A 23,856-nucleotide genomic window follows, 5' to 3' on the forward strand; every position below is an offset into this window, starting at 1 on the left:
CCCTGGAGATTTCTTCTAAACGGGGCAGTCTTTTCCATGAAAAGGTTTACAGAGTTCTAGAATACAAATCATGATTAGTTATGGCCTTAACGAGTGAGCTTTGTTGAAGAGAAAGTCGTGGGAGCCCTGGGGGCTGCCCCCAGGGGCTGCACGTGGTCCCATGCTCAGGCCTGTGCACTCAGCTGCACACCCCGGGCCTGTGACTTGTTTTGGAAGGGAAGCTCATTCTGAGCATGAGTGACTGGGCCTTCGTGTGCACTATAAATACATTTACAAGCCTTGTGAAAGGAGCAGAGCTGATCTTTTTGAGCACCTGCTATGTGCTGGGCAGTGTTCCCAGCAACTTCTCCTACCGTAAACCCTCTTAATCCTTTACCCTAAGCATGGTGGGATCTCTGCCCATTTTGCACAGGAGGAAATTAAGCCCCACAGAGCCTCTAACTTGTGGTAGGCCACGTGATTACTAAGATAAGAGAGCCAGGATATGAGCCTAGGCCTCTCTGTACAACTGGAGGATTTGTTCTTCCCCCCAGTCCCCACACCAATATGTCTCCACCTGGTAAAATGTATGGACCCCTTTCATGAGAAAAATATTGTCCCAGCTATGTGTGTGCCACGCAGTGGCCTCCATTCACCCACCCTTTTCCCTACTTGCGCTATTGCAACACCGTCCTAGCCGGAGGTGGGCCATGTTTGATTTGGCTCCGATGTACCAGTTCTGTTCGGTATCAGTACCTATGCTTTTCTCATTGGACCACGCCTCTTAAAGCAGCACCACTGGCTGCCATAACAGAGACCCTGGCATTATGTGTTCTTGAATGTGTTCTGTTCTAAAGTAATTGCCTGGAGCAGCACTCTCCAAGAGAACTTTCTGCAGTGATGGAAATGTTCCAGATCTGTGCTGTCTGGTCCAGCAGCTCATAGCTATGCATGGCTATGGAGCATTTGAAATGTGACTCGTGTGATGAAGGAACTGCATTTTAAATTGTATTTAATTTTATTTATTTATTTATAATTTTTTTAAATTTATTTGTCAGAGAGAGAGTACAAGCTGAGGAAGAAGGCTCCCCACTGAGCAGGGAGTCTGATGCAGGACTCGATCCCAGGACCCTGGGATCCGAAGGCAGATGCTTAACCAACTGAGCCACACAGGCATCCCTAAATTGTATTTAATTTTAATTTAAATTTAAGTAACCACAAATGGCCAGTAGTTACTATACTAGAACGGTGGTTCTGAATCACCTGGGGAGCTTTTATAATGTTTTTTAAAAAAGATTTTATTTATTTGTTTGAGAGAGAGTGAGAAAGCACAAGCTTGGGGGAGAGGCAGAGGCAGAGGGAGAGGGAGAAACAGACTTCCCACTGAGCAGGGAGGCCAACGTGGGACCTGATCCCAGTACTCTGGGATCATGACTTGAGCAGAAGGCAGACACCCAACCGACTAAGCCACCCAGGCATCTCACCTGGGGAGCTTTTAAAAACCCTAGCATGGGGACGCCTGGGTGCTTCAGTCGGTTGGGCGTCTACCTTTGGCTCGGGCCATGATCGGGCTCCTTGCTCGGCAGGGAGTCTGCTTCTCCCTCTGCCTGCCTCTCTCCCTGCTTGTGCTCTCTCTCTGACAAATAAATAAATAAAATCTTAAAAAAAAAAAAAAAAAAACCTTAGCATGGAGGCTACATCTCAGACCAAGTAAATCAGACTGCTTGAGGGTACCACCTAAGCATCGATATCCCTATAGATGATTCAGGAAATGCTTATATTACAAGATGATCATCAAGATTAAATCACAATAATTAAATTCTCTTAGGGAACTTATGGGACCTCAGTTTGAGAAACTGGCATATAATATGCTGCCAGTAGGTGTTTGCCAATTCTTTTTTTTTTTTTTTAAGTTTTCTTCTTTTGGTTATAATTTAACATTGGCTTTTCTCAGGTTGCTTGAACCCTTTGTACTCGTGTTGGGCTGTCATGAGTAACGGTCTAATGCTGTGCGTATTTCCCTCCCTAACCCCCAGGATGGCAAACTGTTGTGAGTCGTGGCAGGGGGAAGTCTGCCAGCATTTTAGATTGTTTTTTGACTTTAGAAACAGAAGTTCCTATCATGACTGAGGAGCAAAAACAGGACTTAAATCCCCTGACCATAAAGATCAAGTGTGTTTCCTGCCTTCCATCACAACCTGTTCCCCTCCATGAACTAGAGGTAAGAATGAGCCAGAAAAACTGATTGGAGAGCTCTTTTTCCCATCCGGTTGCCCATTACATGTCATCTCTAATTCCCCCCCAGTGGCCTTCTGTGAGATGTATCATCATCCCCATTTCACCATTTAGGATCTCACAGCAAGACATGAGAGATTGGTTTCCTGGGTTTAGGAGCTACCAACTCTTGATGTCTCCCCACTACACCAAAGGTGTCCTTCAGATGCAGATAGTGATCCTCCCTTCAGAAGGAGCCCCCAGGCTTCATGGATACAGCAGCAATGCTCACATAGATGCCACTCATTTTGAACCAACTAGGTTTAGTACTGATGTTAATCCTGGGAGTTCCCTTTTTCCTATTGTAGTATCCTTGTTTCCTGGATTCTGTCTTCCTCTTGCTTGTTTGCTCTCTGGTTTTGCTGGAACACATCTTCCTGTAGCTTCTTGAGAAAAGGTTAATGAGAGATACTTGTTTTGAGGTCTCATGTGTTTGAAAATATCTTTAATTCTACCCTTACACTTGACTGATATTTTAGCTGGGTATAGAATTCTCATTTTCCTTCAGTTTTGAAGGCATTGTTCTATCCTCTTTTATGTTCCATATTGAACCTTTGTATTTGCTTTTTTTCTTCTCTCAAAGCTGTAGGATCTTTTTGTTTTCTGAAACTGCTTGATTATGTGTCTTGGTGTGGGCATACCATATATTATACTTCCATTTTGAAATAAAAATTCAGAGGAAGTTGCAAAGGTAGAGAGATCCTATGTACACTTTGCACAGTTTTTTTCAGTAGTTATGTCTTATATAACAATATATATAATATATTGTATATTATATATATTATATATATATATATGTATATATATACAATATATATATATATTATATATATATATTGTATATATATACATATATATATATATGTATAATATATTGTATAATATCAAAATCAGGTTATTGATAAATGTGTGTGTAGTTCTCTGCCATTTTATCACATGCATGGATTTATGTAACTGTCACTGTACTTAAGATACAGAACTATTCCACCACCACAAAGTTCTCTCATGCTACCCTTTTATAGTCACAACCACTACCTAACCTTGAACCATCCCTAACCACTAATATGTTTTCCATCTGTATAATTTTGTCAATTTGAGAATATTATTATTGTGGGTTGAATTGTGTTCCCTCAAAAAGGTATGTTGAACACTTAACTGCCAGCAACTCAGAATGTGACTTTATTTAGAAATTGGGTCTTTGCAGAGTTAATCAAGTTAAAATGAGGTCATCAGGGTAGGCCTTAATCCAATATGACTGATGTCCTTATGAAAAAGGGAAATTTGGATGTAGAGACCGACATAGACAGAAGGAAGAATATATGAAGAGATGTAGGGAGAATGCCATGTAGTGAGTAGTTATGTTGTCACAAGCCAGGAAATGTCTGGGGCTACCAGAAGCTGGAAGAGGCAAGGAAGGATGCTCCTTTAGCAAGTTCAGAGGGAGCATGGCCTTGCTGACACCATGATTTTGCACTTTTAGCCTCCCAGAACTGTGAGACAATGAAATTCTGTTGTACTAAGCCACCCAGTTTGTGGTAATTTATTATGGCAGTCCTAGGAAATGAACAGTTATATAAATGGAAACATCCAGTATGTGACCTTTTCAGATTGGCTCCCCTGCCCCATTCAGCATAATGCCCTTGCATTTAGCTGAGTCATTTTTTATTTACTTTTAATTGTTTTTAAGACCATTTACATTTAGTGTAATTATTTTTTTTTAAGATTTATTTATTTATTTTGAGAGAGTGAGAATGAGAGAGAGAGAGTACATGAGAGGTGGGAGGGTTAGAGGGAGAAGCAGGCTCCTCACTGAGCAGAGAGCCCGATGCGGGACTCGATCCCGGGACTCCAGGATCATGACCTGAGCCGAAGGTAGTCGCTTACCCAACTGAGCCACCCAGGCGCCCCATTTAGTGTAATTATTGATATTTTAGAGCTTAAGTCTGCCATTTCAATATTTTCTGTTTTCTCTGTTTTTTTGTTTCTTTGTTTTCTTTTTCCTGCCTTCCTGTGGGTTATTTGAAAACTTTTTAGAATTTTATTTTGATTTATCTATATTATTTTTATTTTTGAATGTATAGGTTTTTAGTGGTTACTCCAGAAATTACATTGTGCATACATAACTTATCACAGTCTACTGGTGTCAACATCTTTCCAGTTTGAGTGAAGTATAGAAATCTTACCTTCCTTCAAATCTGTTTACCCTATCTCATTTATAATTGTCTTAAATATTTCCTCTATATAGACTGAGAACCACATCAGATGATGTTATACTTTTTGCTTCGACTGTCAACTGTAATTTAGAAAACTCAAGAGGAGAAGAAAAGTGTATTGTATTTACCTATACATTTGCTCTTTCTAATGTTCATTTTTTCTTTCTGATGTTCCAAGATTTTGCTTTTTCTTTTTAAATTATTTCTGTTTCAAGAACTTCCTTTAGTCATTCTTTTAGGGTAGATGTGCTGACAACAAATTCTCTTAGTTTTTCTTTGTCTGAGGACGTCTTTATTTCTCCTCTATTCCTGAAGGCTAGCTTCATTTGATTTAGAATTTGGGGTTGACATTTCTTTTTATTCAGCATTTGAAAAAAGTTATGCCACTTCCTTTTGACCTCTATGGTTTTTTGATGAGAAATCAACTGTCATTTGTGTTGTTCTTTCCCAATACGCTGGGTGGCACTTACCTTTTGAAGCTTTCAAGTTTTTTTTCTCTTTGTCTCTGGTTTTCAGAAGTTTGTGATGTCTCAGTATAGATTTTTTGGGGGGTTTATCCTGTTGGGTTCACTCAGTTTTCTGAGACTTAGGCTTATGTCTTTTGACATAAAATCCCAAATTTGGGATATTTCAGCCATTCTTTTTAAAAAATATTTATTTTGAAGAAGGGGGGGCAGAGGAAGAGAAAGAGGGAGGGAAGCAGACTCCTCGCTGAGCATGGAGCCTGACGTAGGGCTTGATCACAGGACCCCAAGATCATGATCTGAGCCAAAATCAAGAGTCAGATACTTAACTGACTGAGCCACCCAGGCATCCCAGCCATTATTTCTTTAAATACCTTTTAGCACTACCTTTTTTCTGCTCTCCTTCCGGGACTCCAATGTCATGACTATTAGTTCATTTATTATAGTCTCACAGGTCCCTGAAGTTTTGTTCATTTGTCTTTAGTCTGTTTTCCTCTGTGTTCTTCAGATTGGATAATTTATATTGTTTTATCTTCAAGTTCACCAAGTCTTTTCTCTGTCCCTTGCATTGTTATTGAGCCCATCCACTGGGTGTTAAATTTTTAGTTATTGTATCTTTCAATTCTAAAATTTCCATTTGGTTCTTTATATCTTCTATTTCTTTGATAGGACTTTTAAGTTTTTTCATTTGATTCAATCATGTTCACACTTGCTTTAAAATTCCTGTCAGATAATTCCAAGGTGTATCATTTTGGTGTTAGCATCTGTTGATTGTCATTTCTTGTTTAAGATGGGATTTCCCTGGATCTTGGTATGATAAATGATTTTTAAATTGTATCTTCGACATATTAAATATTAAGTTATGAGACTCTGGATCCTATTTAAATCTTCTGTTTTAAATATTCTGCCAGTGGAAGAAGGGGAATGCTGTCTTATTTCTGTCAGGTGGAGGTGGCAGTCCAGGTTCCCCACTCAGCAACCATGCCCTAGGAGCAGGGATGCCTTGCTACTACATGCTTCCCACATGATCTTCACTAACCACCACAGTGGTGGGGAGGCCACATTACTGCTGGATGGTGGGGAAAGATTTTGGCTTCCACTCTGCCTCCCTCAATGCCTTGTTACTGCTGGGCAGGGATGAAAACCTTGACTCCCCACTTGATCTTTTCTCATGGCACTCAAGTGAGGGGAATTGTTACAGTCAGACAAGGGTGGAAATCTGGGTTTCCCATTTGACTTTTGCTTATGGGAGTGGGGTGGGCCTGGTTTTCTTCATGGTCCTTGCCTGGGGTAGGGCAGTTACTAGCCTAGAAGTTTTCTGGCTCGCTAAGCTGCCCCATTCTTGTTTCTTTGGCTGGAGAGAGAAGACTTTCGGATTTTTCCTACCTACTCCCATTAGCATTTCTGAATTTCTGTCTTCTCCAGCACCTAGTCTAGAATATGTGAGGCCAGTAGAAACCCCAGAGAACTCATCACTTGTTGTTCCTCAGGTCCCACAGTCCTTAACTTTCTTCTCTCCATCCTTCTGAGTCTCCTTATGTTTGTTTTACATATAAAGCCCCGAGTTTAAAGAATCTGTACTTAGCAGGAGAAATAGGAAAAAGTGTGTCTATTTCACTGTGGTCCAGAACAGGAAGCCTGTGGGTATAGAGATATAGATATACATTTAAGATTTTTAAAAAGATTTTGTTTTTAAGTAATTTCTACACCTAATGTGGAGCTTGAACTTACAACCCCAAGATTAAGAGTTGCATGCTCCACCTGAGCCAGCCAGGTGCCCCTAGAGATAGATATTTTTTGTTTTTATTTTAATCACCTGGTGCTCATCATGTCACATGCACTCCTTAATTCCCATTACCTATTTTCACCCATCTTCCTCACCTCCCCTTTAGGAACCATCAGTTTGTTCTTGGAAGTTAAGAGTGTTTCTTGCATTGTCTTTCTTTCTCTTTTTCCCTTTGCTCGTTTGTTTTGTTTCTTAAATTCCACATATGAGTGAAATCATATAGTATTTATCTTTCTCTCACTGACTTATTTCGCTTAGCATTATACTCTCTAGTCCTATCCATGTTGTTGCAAATGGCAAGATTTCATTTTTTATGGCTGAATAATATTCCATTGTATATATATACCACATCTTCTTTACCCATCCATCTATCAGTGGACACTTGGGCTGCTTCCATAATTTGGCTATTGTAGATAATGCTTCTATAAACATCAGAGTGTGTGTATCCCTTTGAATTAGGTTTGTTTTTTTTTTTTAATTCTTTGGATAATACCTAGTAGTGCGCTTGCTGGATCATAGGGTAGTTCTATTTTTAACTTTTTGAGGGAACTCTATGCTGTTTTCCAGAATGGCTGCACCAGTTTGCAAATTCTACCCACAGTGCAAGAGGGTTCTTCTTTCTCCACATCTTCACGTTATAACCCCTGTTCTTTCTTGTGTTTTTTATTTTAGTCATTCTTTTTCTGGGGGGGGGGGAGTGTGCGAGCATGGGGGGAAGGGCAGAGGGAGAGGGAGAGAGAATCTTAAGCAGAGTTCATGTTCAAGGTGGAGCCTGACATGGGATTCAATCTCACAACCCTGAGATCATGACCTGAACCGAAATCAAGAGTCAGACACTCAACTGACTGAGGCACCCAGGCGCCCCTGATTTTAGCGATTCTGACAGGTGGGAAGTGATATCTCATTGTAGTTTTGATTTGCATTTCACCAATGATAGGTGGTGATGAGCATCTTTTCTGTATCTGTTGGCTATCTGTATGTCTTCTTTGGAAAAATGTCTGTTCATGTCTTCTGCCCATTTTTAAACTGGATTATTTGGGGGGGGTTGTTGAGTTGTATAAGTTCTTTATATATTTTGGATAATTTTATCAGTTATATCATTTGCAAATATCTTCTCCCATTCCACAGGTTGCCTTTTAGTTTTGTTGATTGTTTTCCTTCGTCATGCAGAAGTTTTTTTTTTATGTAGTCCCAATAGTTAATTTTTGCTTTTGTTTCCCTTGCCTCAGGAGACATATCTAGAAAAAAGTTGCTACAACGAATGTTAAAAAAGTTACTGCCTTGTTCTCATCTAAGATTTTTATGGTTTCAACACTCACATTTAGGTCTTTAATCCATTTTGGATTTGTTTTTGTGGGTGGTGTAAGGAAGTGATCCAGTTTCATTCTTTTGCATGTAGCTGTCCAGTTTTCCCAACACCATTGGTTGAAGAGACTGTCTTTTTCCCATTGGATATTCTTTCATGTTTTGTCAGAGATTGACCATAAAATTGTAGGTTTACCTCTGGGTTTTCTCTCCTGTTCTATTGATCTGTCGTTCTATTTTTGTGCCAGTACCATACTGTTTTGATTACTACAGCTTTGTACCATAACTTGAAGTCTGGAATTGTGATTTTGGTGTTAGCATCTGTTGATTGTCATTTCTTGTTTAAGATGGGATTTCCCTGGATCTTGGTATGATAAATGATTTTTAAATTGTATCTTCGACATACTAAATATTAAGTTATGAGACTCGATCCTATTTAAATCTTCTGTTTTAAAGAAGATTTGCTTTTCTTTCTCAAGATTGCTTTGGCTATTTGGGGTCTTTTCTGGTTCCATACAAATTTTCGGATTGTTTGTTCTAGTTATGTGAAAAATGCTGTTGGTATTTTGATAGGGATTGCATTAAATGTGTGGATTCCTTTGGATAGTATAAACATTTTAACAGTATTTGTTCTTCCAATCCATGAGCATAGAATGTCTTTCCATGTCTTTGGGTCATCTTATCTTGAATTTCTTTCATCAATGTTTTTATAGTTTTCAGAGTACAAGTCTTTCATCTCTTTGGTTAAGTTTATTCTTAGATATTTTATTTTTGGTGTAATTGTAAATGGGATTGTTTTTTAATTTCACTTTCTGCTGCTTCATTATTAGTGTATGGAAATGCAATGGATTTCTTTACATTGGTTTTGTATCCTTTGTCTTTATCGAATTTGTTTATCAGTTCTAGCAGGGTTTTTTTGGTGGAGTCTTTCAGGTTCTCTATATATTGCATCATGTCATCTGCAGATAGTGAAAGTTTTACTTCTTCCTTATGGATTTCAATGCTTTTTATTTCTTTTTGTTGTCTGCTTGCTTAGCTAGGACTTCCAGGACTATGTTGAATAAAAGTGGTGAGAGTGGACATATTTGTCTCTTCCTGACCTTAGGGGAAAGACTCTCAGGTTTTCACCACTGAGAATGATATTAGCCATGGGTTTTTCATATTAAGGCCTTTATTATGTTGAGATATGTCCCCTGTAAACCTACTTCGTGGAGGATTTTTTTCGTGAATAATGTACTTTGTTAAATGATTTTTCTGTACTGAAATGATCATATGGTTCTTATCATTTCTCTTATTGTTGTGATGCATCACATTGATTGGTTTGCAAATACTGAACCACCCTTGCAACCCAGGAATAAATCCCACTTGATTGTGGTGAATGATTTTTTTAATGTATTGTTGGATTCAGTTTGCTATTTTTTTTTTTGAGGGATTTTGCATTCTATGTTCATCAGAGATAATGCCCTATAGTTCTCTTTTTCTCTGGTATCTTTATTGGGTTTTGGTATAAGGGTAATGCTGGCCTCATAGAACAAATTTGGAAGTTTCCCTTTCTTTTCCATTCTTTGAAATGGTTTGAGAAGAATAGGTATTAACTCTTCTTTAAATGTCTGGTAGAATTTTCCTGTGAAGCAAATGGTCCTGGACTTTTGTTTGTTGGGAGTTTTGTGATTACTGACTCAGTTTCTTTGCTGGTAACTGGTCTGTTCAAATTTTCGATTTCTTCTTGATTCAGTTTTGGTAGGTTATATGTTTCTAGGAATTTATCCGTTTCTTCTAGGTTGTCCAATTTGTTGGCATATAGTTTTCATAATATTCTCTTATACTTGTTTGTATTTCTGTGGTATTGGTTGTTATCTCCCCTCTCTTATATATGACTTTATTTAATTAGTCCTCTCTCTCTCTTTTTTGTTGAGAAGTCTGGCTAGGGGTTTATCAATTTTATTGATTATTTTTGATGAACTGGTTTCATTGATCTGTTTTATTGTTTTGTTTTTTGGGTTTTTTTTTTTTAGTTTCTATGTCATTTTTTTTCTCTGCTCTAATCTTTATCATATCCTTCCTTCTGGTGGCTTTAGGTTTTGTTTGTTGTTCTTTTTCTAGCTCCTTTAGGTGTAAGGTTAGGTTGTTTAGTTGAGATTTTTCTCACTTCTTCAGGTAGGTCTGTATTGCTATAAACATCCTCCCTAGAATAATTTTTGCTGTGTCACAAAGGCTTTGAACTTTGCGTTTTTGTTTTCATTTGTTTCCATGTTCTTTTTTATTTCTTCTTTTATTTCCCGGTTGACTCATTCATGTTTAGTAGCATGTTATTTAACCTCCATGTATTTGTGGTCTTTCCAGGTTTCTTCTTGTAATTGACTTCTAGTTTCTTAGCATTGTGTTCAGAAAAGATGCATGGTATGATTTCGATGTTCTTGAATTTGTTGAGTCTTATTTTGTGGCCTAATATGTGATCTATTCTAGAGAATGTTTCATGTGCACTTGAAAAAAATGTGTATTCTGTTTTAGAATGGAATGTTCTTTTTTTTTTTTTAAGATTTTATTTATCCATTTGAGAGAGAGAGCACAAGCTGGAGTTGAGGGGCAGAAGGAGAGGGAGAAGCATGCTCCCCACTGAGCAGAGAGCCCAATATAGGGCTCGATCCCAGGACCCTAGATCATGATCTGAGCTGAAGGCAGACACTTAACTGACTGAGCCACCCAGGTGCCCCTAGTATGGAATGTTCTAAATGTATCTGTTAGATCCATCTGGTACAATGTGTCATTCAAAGCCATTGTTTCCTTGTTGACTTTCTGTTTAGATGATCTCTACATTGATGTAAGTGGAAGTGTTAAAGCCCCCTACTATTAATTCATTATTATCAATTAGTTCCTTTATGCTTGTTATTAACTATTTTATGTGTTTGGGTGCTCTTATGTTAGGTGCATAAATATTTACAGCTGTTAGGTCTTCTTGTTGGGTTGTCTCCTTTATGATTATATAGTGCCCTTCTTTGTCTCTTGTTACAGTCTTTGTTTTAAAGTCTATTTTATCCGATGTAAATACTGCTACTTCAGCTTTCTTTTGACATCCATTTGCACGATAGATGTTTCTCCACCCCCTTACTTTTGATCTGTTGGTGCCTTTAGGTCTATAATGAGTCTTTTGTATTGATAGTTCTGTATTTATTGCTATTTTATTACTTGTTTTATGGTTGTTTCTGAAGATTTTCTCTGATTCTTTCTTGTCTTTCTCTCTTTCATGGTTTGATGATTTTCTTTAGTGATATATTTGGGTTTCTTTCTCTTTATTCTTTGCATATTTATTAATGGTTTTGATTTGTGCTTACCATTATGTTTGTATAGCAGTTTTGATGGTTGCTTAAGTTTGAACCCATTTTTTACTCCACTCCCCTCCATGTTTTAGTGCCCTATGATGTCATATTTTACATCCTTTTATTTTATAAAATCCCTTGACTGATATTTACAGAAATGCTTATTTTTAATCCTCTGGGTTTTTTTGTTTGTTTTTTACTCTTCATACTCACTTGTGTTGTTTCCATTCAAAGAGTTCCTTTTATTATTTTTTGCAGGGCTTATTCAGTGGTCATGAACTCCTTTAGTTTTTGTTTGAGAAACTCTATTTGTCCTTCTATTCTGAATGATAGCCTTGCTGGACAGAGTATTCTTGGCTGTAGACTTTTCCCTTTCAGCACTTTGAAGATATCTTGCTAGTCCCTTCTGGCCTGCAAAATTTCTGCTGAAAAATTTGCTGATAGCCTTGTGGAGTTTCCCTTGTATGTAACTGTCTCTTGCTGCTTTAAAAATTTTTTTCTTTATTGCTAATTTTTGCCATTTTAATTACTATGTGTCTTTGTATGGACCTCCTTGGGTTGATTTTTTTGGGGTGACTCTGTGCCTCCTGGATCTGGACATCTGTTTCCTTCTCCAGATTAGGGAAGTTTTTAGCTATTATTTCTTTTTTTTTTTTTTTTTAAAGATTTTATTTATTTATTTGAGAGAGAGAGAGCACGAGAGGGAAGAGTTAGCTATTATTTCTTCAAATAAATTTTCTGACCCCTTTTCTCTCTTCTTCTGGGATCCCTATAATGCGAATATTATTATGGAGTCACTGAGTTCCCTGAGACTATTCTCAATTTGCATATTTTTCATCTCATTTGCTCATCTTGGTTACTTTCGATTACTGTCTTCCAGGTCATGAATTCATTCCTCTGCTTCATCTAGTGTTTTATTTATTCCGTCAAATGTATTTTAAATTTATTGTGTTCTTCATCTCTGATTGATTCTTTTTTATCTCATTGTTAAGGATTTCACTGATGTCCTCCACTATTTTCTCAAATCCAGTGAGTATCTTTATGATCATTACTTTAAATTCTCTGTCAGGCATATTACTTTTGTCTGTTTCGCTTAGGTCTCTTGCTGTGGTTTGGTCCTATTCTTTAATTTGGACATATTTCTTGTCTCCTTATTTTGTCTAACTCTCTGTGTCTGTTTCTGTGTGTGAGGAAAGTCAGCTACTTCTGCTCTTGAAGGTCACGGCCTTATGAAGAAGAGGTCCTGTAGTGCCCTGCAGTGCAGTGTCCCCTGTTGCCCAGGACCTGGCACTTCCAGGGACTGTCTCCTGTGTGTGCTGCCTATGCCTTGCTGTTGAGTCCTGCCCCCCCACCTTTTTTTGCAGTCCAGTTGTCTGCAGAGGCTCTCTTTGCCTGTTATGGGCAGTATTTGGTCCCCAGCAAGGGTGCAGCGCATTTTAACTAGGTGTACACTGGCTGTTTCTGAAATGAGACCTGCCGACACAGCTGCTGCCACTGGAACTGAGGTCACGAGGTGAGGTGTTGGTGGAGTTTGCGCCCATTTTCTGGGGGAGGGGCCCTGCAGTGTGGGTGCTGAGGCAAGCATGAGTGGGAAGGGTGGACCTGCCGAAGTGCGGGGGGTGGGGCAGAGGGCTTGGTGTAAGCAAGTTAGATAGTGAGTGTCAGTGGTGCACTGGTTCCCACAGATGGCCTTGTGTTTATGCTGGGGGGCAGGGGGAGGAAATAGCACCTGCCAACTCCTTTGTTCCTGGAAGGGTCTCCCAGTGATCCCTGCCTCTCTGGGCCATGCTCTGAGATGAGTAAATTGCTCTGACTCTCATCTGTGCACCACCCCCCCGCCATGGCATTTTTTTTAAACTGCTGCTTCTAGGCTGTATCTGCATGAGTTGTTTGTCATGCTGTCTCTTTAAGGGCAAGGACTCTCCTTCCTAATGCCTTCCAGGCTCCCCCAGGACTGAGATTGCTGATTTTTAAAATTCCAGGCTTTAAGTCTCACTGGTTGTAAGAACTCATGAAATTCGGCCCCTCTTGCTTTCAGTGTCAAATGTTATGGGGATTTGTCTTCCCCTTGTGGGCTCCCCAATATGCAAGTCCATTTTTTACTCTTCTCTGCACCACTGGCTCCTTCCGCACCACAGATGGCCACAGTCCGTCTCGCTCCCAACTCTGTCTTTCTCCTTCTTACCTTCTTTGATGTGGTCTCTTCTCTACCTTTAGTTTTGGAGTTCTGTCCGTCTTCAGATCATTTTCTGGGCTATTTACACTGAAGTGAGTGTTATCTAGTTGTATCCACGGGAAGAGGCACACTTAGGGTCCTCCTATTCTGCCCCCTTCCCAGCCTCCTCAAATATCTTTTCTACACATTTCTTTTCTTCTGGAACTCTGATGATACAAATATTAGACCTTTTGATATTGTCCCATAGGTCCCTGAGGCTCAGCTTACTTTTACTTTTCAATCTTTTTTCTCTCTGTGTTCAGATTGCATACTTTCTTTTAAAAAAAAGATTGATTTATTTATTTTAGAGAGAGAGGTAGAGAGTGTGTGTGAGTTGGGGGGTGGAGGTAAAGGCAGAGGGAGAGAGTGTCCCTAGCAGACTCCGTGCTGAGCACAGAGCCTGACATGGGGCTCGATCTCATGACCCTGACATCATGACCTGAGCTGAAACCGAGAGTCAGACACTTAACCAACGGTGCTACCCAGGAGTCACTCAGATTGCATACTTTACATTGATCTATACTCAATTTCACTACTTATTCATTCCTCTGCCATCTCCATTTTGTTCTTTGGATCATCCAGCGAATTTTTAATTTTAGGTATTATATTTTTCAGTTATAGAATTTCCCTTTGGTTCTTATAGTTTCCATTTGCTGAGACTGGCTACCTTCCATTTGTTTCAAGAATGTTTGCAGTTACTTGGAGAATGTTTATAATTGTCTTGAAGTTTTCATCAGATAATTCCAGTATTCAAGTCATCTCAGAGTTCGCATCTGTTTGTTGTCTCTTCCCTTGATAATTGGTCAGCATTCCAGCTTCTTTGTATGTCAAGTAATTTTGAGTTATATGTTAGACATTTTAAATACTAGGTTGTGAGACCCTGGGTCTTGTTTAAATCCTATGGAGAATGTTGGCTTTTTGTTTTATTAGACAGTAACCTTAGGGTCAAGCTGTAATTTCCAATTTACCCTCTGTGGCTGTGGTTTTAAGGCCAGTTCAGTTTTCAAAGATTTTGTAGTGAAATCCAAGTCTGTCCTGCATGTGCGGTATTCAGGGGCCAGTCAGACCTGTGCCATGGTTTCTATGGTTCTCAAAACCCCGGGTATGCTGCTTAAGGCCAGATCCACACATGCACAGTTCAGGGATAAGCCCAAGTTTACACATAACTTTATGGGACCCCTTTCTTGATTTCCCCCCCTTTCTACACTCTCCAGGTCCTAATGAGTCCTCTTCCTGGTCTGCTGGCTTGAAAGGTGTACCTTTAGTGTTTCCACTCTGACATGCCCTTCCTTGGACCCAGTCTGCCTCTGAGGACAGGTGGTGGGAAGATACATAGAGTAAAGACAATACTGAGGGTTTACCACATACTTTTTGTATCACAGTTCCTCTGGTCAAAAAGGATTTCCCTCTCTCAGATTTTCAGGTCCCTGCCCAGCTGCTGCCACTGCCATCAGATTGTAGCTTTGGAACTTGAGCTTGCATGAGGGCAGGACCCGGAGAGAAAAACAACATAGATCCCTCCAAACTCCCACTCTTTCTATCCCATGGGGGTCCTTCCTCCCATTCCTTAGAACAGAAAGAGCTCCGACTGTCCATGCCTGGTGCACAATTCTGGGATTCAGGCTTCCTTCTGAGTCCAGTCTGTGACATACAGGAGGAAAATAAACCCAGGAAATTCATAGCCTCGTTGGTTGTACTTTGAGTTTGGTTTCCATTCCCAATTTGCCCATTACCTTTTACTTTTCAGGGGCCTCTGACAGCTGCTCCACACATTCTCTCTATGGTTTCTGGTTGCATTCACTGGGAGATTCAGGGTGGGGTGTGCTTATTCCACTTAACCAAATTTTAAAGTTCATCTTTTACCATTCTTAATTTTTTCTCTTTTACTATTGTTTTGTAGTTGTTCTTTTTATATTCTGTATACAAGTCCTTTGTTAGATATATGTATATATATATATACAGTACATATTTTATGCCAGTCTAGGGCTTGACTTTATTTGATAAAGTCCATTTTATCAGCTTTGGCTGTTATAATTAGTGTTTTTTGTGTCCTGTCAAAGAAGCATTTTCCCATGTTCATGAAGATTCTCTCCTATGTCGTCTTCTTGAAGATGTATAATCTTAGCTTTATATTTAGGTCTATGATTCATCTAGAATTAATTGCATTTTCCTATCCATGAAAATTTATATTTCTCTATTTAGATTTTCTTTAATATCTCTCTGCACTATTTTGTTCTTTTCAGTGTGCAGGTCTTACACATTTTTCATTGCATTTCTTTCAGGCATTTTGTTTTTATGCTATTGTAGGTGATATTTTAAAATTATTCATTGCTAGTAAATAGAAATACAGTAGATTTGACCTTGATGATATTCCTTTTTATACACATAACTAAACAAATATATTTATTTTATGTATCTGATCATTCTAATATGTTATGGCATTGTGCAACCAGTTTTACTAGTAGTACCTTTTACCTTAGGTATTTTGTAATTTTTACTGTGGTTTCACATTTAATTGAACTTTCTCCATGGGGATTCTTTGAAGCCTAGGTTGAAAGTAGATTTCTCTAGAAGGTTTTTTTTTTTAAAGATTTTATTTATTTATTTATTTATTTATTTATTTGACAGAGAGAGAGATAGCAAGAGAGGGAACACAAGCAGGGGGAGTGGGAGAGGGGGAGAGACAGGCTTCCCGCTGAGCAGAGAGCCCGATGCGGGGCTCCATCCCAGGACCCCGGGATCATGACCTGAGCCGAAGGCAGACGCTTAACAACTGAGCCACCCAGGCGCCCCTCTAGAAGGTTTTTTGATAACTTCACCAGGTACCTGGGAGCATATCAACCCAGGATTATTTAAAAGTTTCAGTGTAAAATAAATAGTACACTTGGAGTATGAATTCAGATCACAAACTTGCATAGGGGTGAACTTTTGATTACAAAATCTTAGCATCAAGGTTAAAATATGCAAGATACCCTATTTTCTGCCCCTCCTTTGTGTCTCATTTTCCATGCCCTGTTAAACCCCAGACCTCTGAGCCCTTCTTCACCTTGTTGTAGCTTTCCGCTTGGATACCTATTAATATGCCAGAGGTGAGCTTATGCCAATCCTCCAGATGTCTGGGAAATATGGATTACCTTTTCTAAAAACCACTTATCTCCACCTTTTCTGCACCTAGCCTTGGGCTTGGAGGTAAAAATACAGATGTGCAAAATGCACATGGCCTGTCTTCATGGCACTCAGTTTGGGAGGAGGCAATAGTGACTTAATACTTATTAAGCCCCTGTCTTGTGTCAGCCACCATCTTGGTGCTTTCATGTATGTCACTTAATCCTGGGGATGACCTAGCAGAGCAGGCTCTTTCATTGGTACTTTTGCGGGTGAGAAAATCCAGGCCACAGGGGCTGCAGGTGGCAAATGTGGCACTAGGATTTGAGCCCCCTGTGGGAGCCTGCCTTTAAAGGGGAGGCAGAGTGACCACAATTGCAGCCTGTTGATCTGTTGTCACTTCATTCTCTCCTAGAGGCTGTGCATCCCTGTGTACTGCAAGTACCAGTTCTTTAAGACTCCAGTTCACAGAACAGAGGGGCGGCCCCATGGAATCCACATCTACTTCCAGGACATCAATGTCATCTTTCTCGGGGCGATGCAGCCCAGTGACCTGAGGGAATATCTGGAGGGGCCCCCCATGGTGGTGCAAGTTCATGACAGGGACCGCAAGTTAGAGGAGTATTCCCGGAAGCCCACCTTGTTTGGGGATGACCCCTTGGATGCATACGTCAACCTCCAGTCCCTCATCTCTCCGGAAGAGACAGAGAGCAACCCCTTTGAATCCCACAACAAAATATGGGACCCTTATGGGGTTGCCCAGGTCAGTTTTGCCGACCTTCTCCTTGGCCACAAGTACTTGAACTTGGTCGTCCCCATCCACAGCTGTGAGCCCAAGCCCACACACCGTGGCCAGAATGGCAGGAGCAGGAAGGTTGTGGGGTTTCGGGTCCCCACAGATGGCTTCCAGCACAACTCAATGCCGATGGGTAATTACCTCGAGGCCAACTCTGTGCTCAAGCTGCGGGTGGACATCGCTGTGCCACTGCGGGCCAGGGCTGAAGCCCCTGACCCAGAATTTACAGGTGCCCAGTTTGGCCGCATCGTTTTCGTGTTTGACTCCAAGAAGATCTCCCTCCTCCATGACCTGCTGCAGGACATCACCATGATCAATGCCAAGGCCCTTGAATTGGAGGCGTACCCTGTCAGGAACATTCAGCAGATCCTGTCGGCCTTTAAGGTGCGGATGAAGATCCAGGAAAGGCAGGACCTGGATGTGCTCACTGGCTTCCACCTGCTGGATGGGAAGATCCACCTTCTCATTCTGGAGGGTTTAGCTGACCAAGGCTTGAAGCGGCTATGGGACAGCCATCAAAGCCGGTGGGTGCGTGGTTTTTTGTGTTTTATGTAAAAGTCATGATGCCGGGATGCTGAGTGTGTGGAGTGGGGAAATCTTTTGAAGCCAGGCTCAGGTTTAGTGTCCTCATCTTAAGGATGAGAGAAAGATACGTTGATCCAGTTCCTCTCGGGGTTTATTATAGAGCACTTCACAGGGCTCCATCATTGGCCTTGATCCCAGGAGGAATTGCTTGCCTTTAGATGAAGGGAAGACTTTAGGGGCATGTAGAAGAGAGGGTGGTTCAGGAAAATGGGCCCTCCCTTCAGACTTCTGAGGGGCCTACTTGGCTAACCGGGAGAAGAAAGTTCTGTATGGCCCTAAGATGGACACCACAGAGGAATAGATTTCCACCCAGTCTAAGGAGACCTATCTGATGATTTTGAGGCTGGAGAAGCTGCCTAGGCTGCAGAAAGTTCCCCTTCCCTGATGACCTTCAGGTGCACCTGATGATTGCTCAATGGGAATATTGTAGAGACGATTAAAGTTTCAGATTCTGGGCTGGAGCAGGTGGCCCCTTATGGTCCTTCCATTCTTTAGTTTTGGCTTCATGACAATTCTCTTTTCCTTTCGTTATTTGCAAGTATCCTAGTTTGGATTTAAAGGACCTCTTTTCTTTATTTTTATTTTTTAGATTTTATTTATTTGAGAGAGAGTGAAAGAATGAGGTGGGGGGGGAGGAGCAGAGGGAGAGGGAGAAACAGACTCCCCGCTGAGTGCAGAGCCAAACATGGGGCTCAGTCCCAGGACCCTGAGATCATGACCTGAGCCAAAGTCAGACGCTTAAACGACTGAACCACCCAGGCGCCCCAGGACCTCCCTTCTTTAGTCTGGGAACTCCCCCTCTCTGTCTTCGAAGTTCAGGTGCCTCAGGACCCAGATGTTGAAAACAGCAGGCAGTCCTGAGGTTGAGTCCATTCATCCAGGAGGGGAGAGCAGCCCTGTGGGGACCTGTCTTGATGTGTTGGTAAGCTGAGAGGCACGGTGCAGAAGCTGACACTGTGTCTAGTTACCTGCCTAAGAGAACTGAAAACAGGTCCACACAAAAAACTTGTATGTGAATGTTCACAGCAGCATTATTGATAATAGTCAAAAAAGTGGAAACAACTCAAATGTCCATTAATCAATGAACAAAATATATGTCCATATAATAGAATAATATTCAGCCCTGAAAAAGGAATGAAGTACTGATATACACACTTCAACATGGATGAACCTTGGAAACATACTGAGTAAAAGATGCCAGACATAAAAAGCCACGTGTTGTATGATTCTGTTTATGTGAAATGTCTAGAATAGTCAACTCTACAGAGATAGAAGATTAGTGGTTCCCAAGGTCTCAGGGGAGGGACGAAGAAGTTAATGGGTACAGTTTCTTCTTGGGATGATGAAAATTGTCTAGAATTGGTATTTATGATTGCACAACATTGTTAATATATTAAGAACCACTGAATTGTAAATTAAAAAGGGTGAATTACAACTAAAAAGAGTGTGCAGTGAAGAATCTGGCCTTGCCCCAAAAGGTCTGGCCTTTGCTTTTGGCTTCTGGGAGGTGATATGTCATACCTAATAGGAGTGTCTTTGCTTAGGTTGGGGGATGACTACACCAGAACTTAGGATAGGATGGGACCACCGCACCTGACAGTCATAGGATAGAGGTTGGCCATGCCAGAAAGACCACCAGTGTGATTTTGGGTTAGGGCTTTGTTCTTGCAGTGTCAGTTGATCTGGAGATTGGGATTGCCATGTGGGCAATCAAGCAATTAATCAGTCATGCCTCTGTAATGGAGCCCAAATAAGAACTCTATATACCAAGGCTCAGGGGAACTTCTCTGTGCATATTGTCCCTCAGCAATGTTACAAGGGCAACGCATCCTGATTCCATGAAGAAAGAGCAATGGAAACTTGGAGTTCAGAACCATCCTAGACTCTGCCCTATGTGTCTCTTCCTCTGGCTGATTTTAATCTGTATCCTTTCCCTGTAATAAGCTGTGAGTGTGAGTATAACAGCTTTCAATGAATTCTGTGAGTTCTTGTAGGAAATTGATGAGCCTGAGGGTGGTATTAGGAACACCTTGAACTTCAGTTGGTATCAGAAGTCAGGGCAGTTTGGGGAACTATGACCTAAACTTGGCAGTTTGGCTAAGTCAGGGGGTGTGGTATGTGAATGATATCTCAATGAACAATTTTGTCCCAGTGGAAGAAATAATATAAAATATGTTCACTGGCCCCAGTTCAGTTAAACTACAAATAAAAAATCATTAACCAGGAAAGAATTTCACATGCTTGGAAATTAACAAATACCTCCAAATAAGCCATGGGTCAAAAGTGAAACTGTAATAGAAATTAGACATTATTGAATTGAACAATAATGAAAATAGTATAATATCTAAATTTGTGGGGTGATGTTAAAATGTTAGAGAAAACTTTATAGACTCAAATGCTCATATTAGAAAAAAGGCTGAAAATTAATGATAGATGTTACATTGAAATAATTGTTTTATTATTTTTTTTAAGATTTTATTTATTTGAGAGAGAGAGAATGAGAGATAGAAAGCACGAGAGGGAAGAGGGTCAGAGGGAGAAGCAGACTCCCTGCTGAGCAGGAAGCCCAATGTGGGACTCGATCCCAGGACTCCAGGATCATGACCTGAGCCGAAGGCAGTCGCTTAACTAACTGAGCCACCCAGGCGCCCCGTGAAATAATTGTTTTAAACTGTCAATAAGTTTAAATATGTATAAGAAATTCCAAGAATATAAAAAACATTTTCAGATAAGATAGTTTAATGAGGTTTCTGGATACAAACATTAATGTAAAAATCTCTCGAATTTCTGAATACCATATACATACAAAAAATCATTTTTAAAAAAGTTAATGCTTTTAAAGAATTATAAACATATGAAATTCACATGAATAAATTCAAAAAAAAAAGGATTAGAACATCTCTATCATGCATATTATAGAACTTTTAGAAACATTAAAGAAACCTAAATAAGTGAAGAGACCTACCATGTTCGTGGATTGGAACACTCAGTATTATAGAGGTGTCAATTATCTGCAAACCAGATATATCGATTCAAAGCAATCCCAGTTTTAAAAGTATGGAGCTTGAAAAACTGATTTAAAAATTTACATCGTCATGTAAAAAAAAAAACACACTCTTGAATAACAACAAGATGGGAGAACTTGTTCTACAAGATATCAAGGCTTCTTATAAAACTCTAGTGATTAAGACAATTTGGATCAAGGATAGACAAGCAGACATATGGAATATAATAGAAAATCCAAATACAGACCTACATGTAAGCAGTCACTTGACATATGACGTGTGACATTGCAAGATCAGCAGCAAATGAATATACTAAAACCATTGAATTGTACACATTAAAAGGGTGAATTTAGATAATTTGATACCACTTCACACAGACCAGTTTGGCTGGAATTAAACATGTCAGATAATAGCAAATGTTGACAAGGATGTGGAGAAATCAGAATTGTCATTCACTGCTGGTAAGAATTAGATGAATTAGATGGTAAAGTCACTTTGGAAAACAGTCTGGCAGTTCCTCAAATGACTAGAAAGAGTTACCGTATGACCCAGCAGTCCCACTTCTAGGTAAATGCCCAAGATAACTGAGAACATATGTCCACACTAAGTAGTATATAACTGTTTATGAGAGCACTATAAGAGCCATTAGATGGAAACAATCCAAATGTCCATTAACTGCTGAATGGCTAAACAAAATGTGACATAGAAATACAATGAACTATTATTTGGACATAAAAAGTAATGAAATACTGACTCACACTACAGCATGGATAACCCTTGAAAACATTAAGTGAAGTGAAAGGAGCCAGTCACAGAAGACCACATATTGGACGAGTCATTTATATGAAATGTCCAAAATAGGCAAACCCTATAGAGATGGAAGGTCAGTGAATACTTAGGGCTGTGGGTCAGGGGGTGAGAGTATTAGGGGGTGATAGGTTTCCTTTTTAGGTGATAAGAAAGCTTGAAAATTGATTGTGAAGACGGTTGCATGTATCTGTGAATAGACTAAAAATGATTGAATTATACACATTAAATGGATGAATTATAGGGCACCTGAATTAAATCTCAATTGGAAAAATACCTCTGGCAGACAAAAAAAAAAAAAAATCTGTGAGGAAAGGAGAAACTTTTCGAAAAATGGTGTTGGCAAAATTGTTTGTCCATAAGAAAAAAGGAAAATAATTTCCTACATCAAACCATTCACAAAAGTCACTTCCAGCTGCATTAAAAATCTGTGTACATTTTCAACTTTTGAAAGAATTATAGACTCACGGGAAGTTTAAAGACTGTTGCAGAGATCCCACACACCATTTCCCCACACTGGTTACAACTTACTTATAACTATAGTGCCGGATCTAAGCCAGGAGACCAATGCCAGTACAATGTGCGGGTTGTTTGTGCCAGTTTATCGCATACAAATCTGTGTGACCACTACTCTAATGAAGACCTTGAACTAGTTATACCACCGCAGAGAACCCCCTCATGCTGTGTGTTCATAGCCATGCCCACCCTCTTTAACTGTCTTGTTTTCCATCTCCATAATTTTTTCATCTGTATGTGATCTTACATATTAGTGGAATCATATAGTGGATGACCTTAGGAGATTGTTTTTTCCCACTCAGCATAAAGTGCTAGAGGTCCACCTTCTTGCATGTATCCATAGTTTGCTCCCCTTTGTTGCTGGGTAGTGCTTCATGGAACGGATGTGCCACAGTTTCACCATCTACCTGTTGAGGGACGTTTTGTTTAGATTATTACAAATGAAGCTGCTGTGAACAATAATTTACAGGTTTTTTGGGTGGGCATGTTTTCTTTTCTTTTTAATTGGATTATAATTGACTTACAATATTCTATTAGTTTCAGGTGTACAAGACAGTGATTTGATACTCTTATACATTGCAAAATGATCACCATGGTAAATCCAGTTACCATCTGTCACTATACAAAGTTATTATAATATTGACTCTATTCCCTATGCTGCACATTACATCCCTGTGACTTATTTATTTTAAAACTGGAAGTTTGTACCTCTTAATCCCCATCAGCTGTTTCACCCATTCCTCCCCCACTCCCAGCCCCAGCAGCTACCAATTTGATCTCTATACCTGTGGAATGTTTTGTTTTGTTTGTTTGTGCTGGTTTTTAGATTTCACATGTAAGTGAAATCATACAGTATTTGTCTATCTCTGTCTGACTTATTTCACTGAGCATAACACCCTTTAGGTTCATTCATGTTGCAAATGGCAAGATCTCATTCTTTTATGTGGCTGAGTAATATTCCATCACACACGCACACCCCCCACATCTTTATCCATTCACCTATCCGTGGACACTTAGATTGCTTCTATATCCTGGTTATTGCAATAATGCTGCAATGAACATAGTGGTGCACAAATCTTTTTGAATTAGTGTTTTCATTTGCTTTTGGCCGAATAGCCAGTAGCGATTTGCTGGATGATAAAGTAGTTCTGTTTTTAAATTTTGAGGACTCTCTATGCTGTTTTCCACAGTGGCTGCACCAGTTTGCATTCCCACCCATAGTGCACAAGGGTTCCCTTTTCTCCACATCCTCCATCACCAACACTTGTTATTTCTTGTGCTTTTGATAATAGTCATCTGACAGGTGGGAGGTGGTATCCCATTGCGGTTGTGATTTGCATTTCCCTGATGTTCAGGGATGTTGAGGTCTTTTCATTGTGTCTGTTGGCCATCAGCTTCTGTTTAGCTGCTCTGCCCATTTTTTGATTGGGTTGTTTGTTTTTTTGTTGTTGTTTTTGAGTCATATGAGTTCTTTATGTATTGTGGATAT

The 23,856-nt window shown here is 39.8% G+C and overlaps 1 protein-coding gene across 1 annotated transcript in view; it reads left to right on the forward strand.

The window, feature by feature from the left end:
* CFAP92 (cilia and flagella associated protein 92 (putative)) overlaps nucleotides 1-23,856 on the forward strand; it is a 70,745-nt gene that overhangs the window by 15,703 nt on the left and 31,186 nt on the right. The window contains exons 8-9 of the mRNA XM_088023211.1: nucleotides 2,016-2,200; nucleotides 17,074-17,978. Of these exons, the coding sequence (XP_087879337.1) occupies nucleotides 2,016-2,200; nucleotides 17,074-17,978 (1,090 nt within the window). The remainder of the gene's footprint in view (nucleotides 1-2,015; nucleotides 2,201-17,073; nucleotides 17,979-23,856) is intronic.

The sequence above is a fragment of the Eumetopias jubatus genome, unplaced genomic scaffold, assembly GCF_037043125.1.
Source record: "Eumetopias jubatus isolate StellerSeaLion01/CBP00866 unplaced genomic scaffold, mEumJub1_p1.0 scaffold_1, whole genome shotgun sequence".
In the NCBI taxonomy this organism is placed as follows: domain Eukaryota; kingdom Metazoa; phylum Chordata; class Mammalia; order Carnivora; family Otariidae; genus Eumetopias; species Eumetopias jubatus.